The sequence below is a fragment of the Colletes latitarsis genome, chromosome 4, assembly GCF_051014445.1.
Source record: "Colletes latitarsis isolate SP2378_abdomen chromosome 4, iyColLati1, whole genome shotgun sequence".
Classification (NCBI taxonomy): domain Eukaryota; kingdom Metazoa; phylum Arthropoda; class Insecta; order Hymenoptera; family Colletidae; genus Colletes; species Colletes latitarsis.
The window spans coordinates 32,295,433-32,302,092 of NC_135137.1; the positions used below are offsets into that span (position 1 = coordinate 32,295,433).

The following is a 6,660-nucleotide window of genomic DNA, read 5'->3' on the forward strand; positions in this document are numbered from 1 at the left end:
TGATGAAAAAGAAAAATTCATGATTTCTATGTGACTGTAATAATTCGCAATTACCTAAAACAAATCTTACATTCATTACGAATAAACAATTTGAATAATACATTTAAAAATAATATTTTAATTAGTAGAATAATGTAAAAAGATTAGTCATTTATGTTACAATGTTACGTAAAAAAGACATTCCTAAATTCAGTAAAATTTCTAAAGAAAGAAACAAACTTAATTTCTTGAGTATAAATATTTACATAATATTAATTTGATGTTTGTATTAACTGCAGATGGCGAAAATATCGAATACATCATGGTAACTAAATTGTTAAATATAACCGCAAAATATGTTAGTTTACACGTAACGAGTATTTGATTTGTTAATTGCCTGAAAAAGTTGTAATATTGTGTAGACAAATATTTTAAAATATGAGTCACATTATAGTAATACGAAGTTATAGGCCGGGCGATGAAATTAATTGCAAAGAGATAGTAAAAGCCGGCGTAATGTCGTCTTTAAATTTAACGTTTATTGGAATTGCACTCAAGGAATTAACTTTCCAATTGATGATATTATTTGCTGCTATTATGTTTATCTTTTTTGGATTGCCCTTGACAGTTTGCCTTTTAGTTATTCCTATTGTTATTATTTCTGTGTATGTTGGAACTTACATAGGTTTCACTATGAAAGCTATGGAAGTCAATGAAGAAGTTTCTAATATACCAAGGTAAAAATTTTTTATACTTATACGCCTTTTACATGAAATTAAGAAGCTAGAAGTTGAATAGCCAGTTTTCTTTTTTTTTTTTGTATTGTTAATTTTATTTTAATTTTGTTTCGTTAATTTTTAATTTATCATAATATACTTTTATGAAGGACTTTATATTTTGGGTAGATAGAAAATATTTTTTTTATATGTAATAAATATCAAACTAGTAGAGCCATTAAAAAAACCAAAATGGTTAATAGATCTTATAAAAACTTCTTCATCTATTATGACAGGATTTTCATGTCAAATGCGTTTTCCTGTTTTTGGGTTGCTGAAGCATTTGAACCTTATCTAATGACAGAAAGTCCCAAGAATGTACACTATACCATAATGACGGAGCAACAATTCCGTGATTCAAACATTGATATTTCATCTCAGGTTAAGAAGATTGTAGGTACTATTGCCTTATGTAAAAGTCATAGATTAGATAAAGGTGCATGGATCAAAAGATTGTATATACATGAACAATATACAAGAAAAGGCATAGCATCTTGCCTTATTAATGTTGCAGTGCTATTTGCTATTGATCAGGGATATAGTTGTGCTAATATTGTTGCCTCAGAATATACAGAAGGTGGACGAGAATTATGTCTCAAAAAAGGTTTTGAATTACAACAAATGTATCATAAACCTGTTTTGGGGTCATTTATATCTATATTGATGTATGAGTTGACATATCAAATTAAGCCTGGTGAAGATGATTATGTGCCTACCATTGATAGCAGAATAATGCTTAACAAGTGAAAATTAGATCTGAAATTTCCTTAAATACTCAACTTCTTTGTGATGTCAAGTCTGATCCTATATCTTCCAAGGAAAACTTTCCAAAAGTTGCATTTATAACTTATTGCTGAGTAGGATTATTTATATTTTATATTGTTACTGAGATATTAAAAGTGTAGTTTTATTTGACAAATTTATTATATAATTCAATGGTTAACATATTTGGGAATTGCTACAATGTGTACGTATTGTATGCACAAAGAAACTATAAAAATATATTTTCTTACTTTTTCATATTTTCCCAATACATTTGAACTTCTTTATTTTCCCAATGTTTTTCCATTTCTTTACATAGATATCTGAAATAAAAAGAGGTTATATGCATTTATACTGTGAGAAAAAAAACTATATTCTTTGTAGGTTTTATATACACAATTTTCTATTATTTTTATGGGGGCTGATGTTTTTGTTAAGCAAGAACTGTTATTTTTATACCTGCCAACTCACCAGCTTGATATCAGGCTGAGATGCAATAGAAAAGTCTGGGGATTTATGTATCTCATAAAAGAGTAGATAGGTTGTAATCCTATGTCAGATCAAACACTTAAAAAGTCTTTGATATTGGGAACTAGTGACACATACAAGAAAACATTGTTTAGAATTGTTCAAACATTTTTAAATTATTTGCAAAACCATAACAGCAATGAACTGTTATGTACTGTGTTAGATATACAATCTAGTAAATAAGTTTTAATACATTTTATTTTTGAAAAAAATGTATGTAATAAAGGAATCTTTGTATTGATGAGCTACATTTTTGAAAATGTATATTTATGTATCAATAAAGTTTTACAAATTTATCTAATTTAATTTTTGATACTGCTATACACAATCATGTTACTGTCTAGTTCTTTCCATTATAAAGTTGAACAAAATGAAGTATTATAATTTGAATGTTATACTTACTTTTCTTGTATTTCTTGCAACACAATTTTTTCTTTCTCTGTAATGCCATGTTTAAGAACATCAAGATTCATATTTAATTCTTTCAGATTTTGAATTCCAACTAGATATGTAGCTATATCTTTACATTGCAAAGAATGCCACAATGCTAATTTAGCTAATTCTGTGTTATGACTCTATAAATATATTTCAATTTAGTACAGTTAAAATATTTTTATATAATAACTGTCTGTCATATAAATACGTTGCATATTATTACTATTATTATTTAAACATGTATATACATATATCATACCTTACAGCATCTTGCTGCATCTGCACACACTGCCTTTGTTTGTTCAGAACTAGGATGCCAGGCTGGTGGACCATCATTAGTTAAAAGTCCCATACAAGGTGCTGCAGCATTAATTATACCAATATTTTCAGCCTAGAAAATGTGTACAATACATGTATGTAAATAATAAAAGTTTTTCTATCAAGAGTTTATTACATGTAATATTTTTAATGCTAATCATCAACAAATTTGGTATTAGTAATTTTCGTATTAAAGTATATGCTAAAAAATTAAGAAAAATTACTCTTGATCTTCGTATAATATACAGACACGTTCAGTTAGTCAATTGTTAGTGATATTATTATAAAATCGTACCTTGAAGAATGGAATATATTCGATCAAAGTATTGTCGATTAATGTAAACCTTGCGTAGCTCAATATACACGATATTTTAATATTACTCTGTTCTATACATTTTTTCAAAATAGACACCGGATATCCGGTGATACCAATATATCTGGCTTTACGGTCTGCAACTTTACATGAGAGTTCTGGCAAAGTTTGCGTAATTATTATATCTAAATTCGGAGCGAATTCGATATCGTGAACCTACGATATAATATAAAAACAAAATTTATGAACCTAGGACATTAAACGCAAGAAAAAGACGAATCGTACTGACTTGTATAACGTCGACATAATCTAAACCTAAACGTTCTAAACTCTTTTGGAAACTTTTTCGTGTTTTTTCTTTTGAAAAGTCAAACATGTTTTCGTAATTTAATTCATATCTTCCGACTTTCGTTGCAATGTAATATGCTTCACGCGGAATGCCTTTCAGAGCCTAGAATCAATGAATAAATTAAAATATCAGCGTTAATTAACGAATAATGTAATTATAGTTGGAAGCTTAAGTAACTCGAGTTCAAAGAATTACGAAAAAAAACCACTTCTAGCGATTGTTAGCATATTATAGAAAAATGGTCAATTACTTTTCCAATTACAGTCTCAGAACGACCTTGACCGTACCATGGCCCGGTATCAATGTAATTAATACCTTGCTTTATTCCCTGACGTATCGTTTCAATGGCTTCTGCCTCATCGTACGTGCTACGGTCAAATAATATCAAATATTCAGTCATGCTTATTAAACAAAATTCGAACAGTCGTTTAGTATATTTATACTAGAATTGTCAATTTAGAAGTAATTCAATTTTATTACGTTTCCTCATTAAACATTTTTTTCATGATCATTCATATTCTAAAATAAAATACAAAATTGGAAATAATATTATGAAAATTCCAATGTTTTTTTACAACTGTCGAGTAGGTATAATTTGTGCAATTTATTTGTACGCGAGTTTAACATACAGGGTGTTCGGCCACCCTTGGGAAAAATTTTAATGGGACATTCTAGAGGCCAAAATAAGACGAAAATCAAGAATATCAATTTATTGATTGAGGCTTTGTTAAAAAGTTATTAAAAAATTAAATTAAAAAATTTCAAGTCGTTCTGGAAAAATTATTTTTGGTTGTGGAGGTCAATCACAATCATTTTTGGTCATTACACATACCCCCGAAATTCTACTTAGTTTCGAGAAAAAAATTCCTTACCGAAAATATAATTTCTGGCCAGAAATGTCTGCCCGAATTTTCATGCGAATCTTTAAAATGTCATAACTTCTGAACGGATTGGACGATTTGAATGTTTAAAAAAGCAAACTACGCGTATTTTGATGGAGAATATGTACAATTCGCAAAAATATTCGAAAAGTTGGTCCTTGACCCCGCAAAATAAGAAAAACCCCATAAAAATGGTCGAATTTTCAAACAGCCATAACTCCTACAATTGTGAATATATTTCAATGAAACTTTTTTCTGAAGTAGAGCTCATGGGTACCTACAAAAAAGTATTAGACAACTTTTCTGTAGGGTGACAAACAATATTACTAGAAATGAAAAAGGAATTTTTAAGAAAAATCGACAGGGGGTAGGTGCCTAAATTTTTCGACGAAAAAAAAATATTTTAAATCGCTCTGAAAAAATTATTTTCGGTTCCGGGGGTCAATTGCAAGAATTTTAGGTCAATAGATATACCCCCGAAATCTTGCGCATTTTCGAGAAAAAAATTCAGTACAGACTGAACTTTAAACGTTAATAACTTTTTAACGAAGCCTTCATCGACAAATTAGTATTCTTGATTTTCGTCTTATTTTGGCCTCTAGAAGCTGCCATTAAAATTTTTCCCAGGGATGACCGAACACCTTATTTGTATACACGCGTAGATTAGTGTTGGGCGGTTAAAGTGTTAATTGTTTATTAATATTATTTGTTATTACTGACCCATAGTGGCAACCTAATGGTCCACCACCGAAAGATAATTTACTGACCAATAAGCCAGTTTTACCAAGAAGCCTATACTCCATTGCTTTCACCGCCTCTAAATCGTGAAAACCTTCGACGTAGGTTGGTGGTAACATTTCTCTAAATATCATTGAGAAAATTCATTAGCTAACATATTCAGAAATATTCAGTACTTTAACGCTAAACGTTCAAGACCACAATCGAACGAATCTCTTCAAGAATATGAAATTAAATATGTCCGAAGGACTCTGATGCATGCGACGAGAATATCAGGCGACAGTAAATGTTTTAATTAAAAAAATAGAATACAAAGTATTCATCATAATTATCTCGTAATTAAACTGTTTATTACATTGCTCAACGATAACAATTTCGAAAACATATTAATTGCAAGTCTTTCAAGATATACGTGGATTATAATAATTACGGTAATCTTTTGAATATGTGTTGAGGAATGAAGTTGCGTTTCGAAAAGGGATGGGTAAAATATTTTGTATATTGTAAATTTACTTTCTTAATTTTCTTTATTTGTTTCTCCTTGTTTAATTTTATTACTGAAACTTAAAACAATGTACGAATGTATGTAGTAGAAAAAAATCTGTGATGATTTACCATAAAATTCTACAGACGGTAAATTATCATCGGTTAAAAATATAAAAACTCATTTATATATACATTTATCTTGCCACAAATTTGTAATAATATTTAAGTAAAACAGAATTTAATATACATTTTATTTCAAATATACAATAATTTAATTAAATGAGATACACATATGTGATATAAGTAATGGAATTCATCTGTATGCTAGACAGAAGTATATTCGTCTCGTATTTTTAGTGTCCAAGGACTACTGCATTTTAAATAAGCAAATCAGGTATGTCATTGGAAACGAATGTTATTGTTCGCTCGTTCAAGATGGGAGTATTAATATTGACACCTTTAGATAACATTATCACTGCTCTAAAATATCACGCGTGAACTACGATAAGAAATGAACTCTGGGGGTTAGAATTGAACACACTCGACATAGCATATATGCAAGAATTTTAACTAGTAGTTTCGTGCATATCTTTGCATAATTTGCAACTATCCTCGGTTAAACTAAACTTAAATGTAAATCAATAAAAAACGTTGTTTGTGTTTCAGATCAAATTTGTACACAATGAAAGAATGTGACGTACCTTACTGTCACAAGTCACTGACAGCGAAATGTACACCCACACGATAAGAACAAGACTGACTTAGATTGTGTCCAGTTACTCGATGTCAAGCGAATTCTTCGACGACAACCTAGTGTTGCCATCTCTTTGACCTAAAGGAGTTTCAAACCGGTTCTGTTTTACTAGTTACAAATATAAAACACTATATAGGAACTTATATTACCGACAACCAATAAACTGAGGCTGGCGTCGTGATTGCATTTCCGGTGGAGCTAAATGCAATATGGCCGTCACGTTGTACGCGAAACGCGCGCCAAGTGTTCTCCTGGCATCAATCACACGTTTAAGAGGAAAATACCGTCTGTCAGCCTAAATTCTCCGATAAGCAAGGTAAATAAATTACCCTTCTTCGCGA

The 6,660-nt window shown here is 30.0% G+C and overlaps 2 protein-coding genes across 5 annotated transcripts; one reads left to right on the forward strand and one right to left on the reverse strand.

Annotated features, from left to right (window-relative positions):
- The first annotated feature begins 287 nt into the window (after positions 1-287).
- Positions 288-1,514, forward strand: LOC143340892 (uncharacterized). Of its 2 annotated transcripts, XM_076763288.1 has the most exons (3): positions 288-716; positions 992-1,148; positions 1,270-1,514. In XM_076763288.1, the coding sequence occupies exons 1-3, from the start codon at positions 418-420 to the stop codon at positions 1,417-1,419; spliced, it is 606 nt and encodes a 201-aa protein (XP_076619403.1). In that variant the 5' UTR covers positions 288-417; the 3' UTR covers positions 1,420-1,514. The 2 variants fall into 2 exon arrangements, with proteins under 2 accessions (XP_076619403.1, XP_076619402.1); XM_076763287.1 differs by having other exon boundaries at positions 992-1,514.
- Positions 1,515-1,705: 191 nt separating this feature from the next.
- Positions 1,706-6,415, reverse strand: LOC143340891 (uncharacterized). 3 transcript variants are annotated; one of them, XM_076763285.1, is made up of 8 exons: positions 6,267-6,415; positions 5,062-5,202; positions 3,711-3,828; positions 3,401-3,562; positions 3,094-3,327; positions 2,740-2,871; positions 2,448-2,620; positions 1,706-1,840 (listed from the first exon to the last, which is right to left on the reverse strand). In XM_076763285.1, exons 2-8 carry the CDS (start codon positions 5,196-5,198, stop codon positions 1,765-1,767), a joined length of 1,032 nt encoding a protein of 343 aa, XP_076619400.1. In that variant the 5' UTR covers positions 5,199-5,202; positions 6,267-6,415; the 3' UTR covers positions 1,706-1,764. The 3 variants fall into 3 exon arrangements, with proteins under 3 accessions (XP_076619400.1, XP_076619399.1, XP_076619401.1); XM_076763286.1 differs by lacking the exon at positions 1,706-1,840 and adding an exon at positions 1,989-2,109; XM_076763284.1 differs by lacking the exon at positions 6,267-6,415 and having other exon boundaries at positions 5,062-5,213.
- Positions 6,416-6,660: the final 245 nt, after the last annotated feature.

Bases quoted from the DNA above. Each gene is read 5' to 3' on its own strand.
- LOC143340891 (XM_076763284.1), bottom strand. From the start codon at position 5,213: ATGATATTTAGAGAAATGTTACCACCAACCTACGTCGAAGGTTTTCAC. The intron at 3,829-5,061 runs GTCAGTAATAAC...ATTTGACCGTAG, and splicing joins CCATTAGGTTGCCACTATGG to CACGTACGATGAGGCAGAAG. The intron at 2,621-2,739 runs GTATGATATATG...ATATATTTATAG, and splicing joins ATGCAGCAAGATGCTGTAAG to AGTCATAACACAGAATTAGC.
- LOC143340892 (XM_076763287.1), top strand. From the start codon at position 418: ATGAGTCACATTATAGTAATACGAAGTTATAGGCCGGGCGATGAAATT. The intron at 717-991 runs GTAAAAATTTTT...CTATTATGACAG, and splicing joins GAAGTTTCTAATATACCAAG to GATTTTCATGTCAAATGCGT.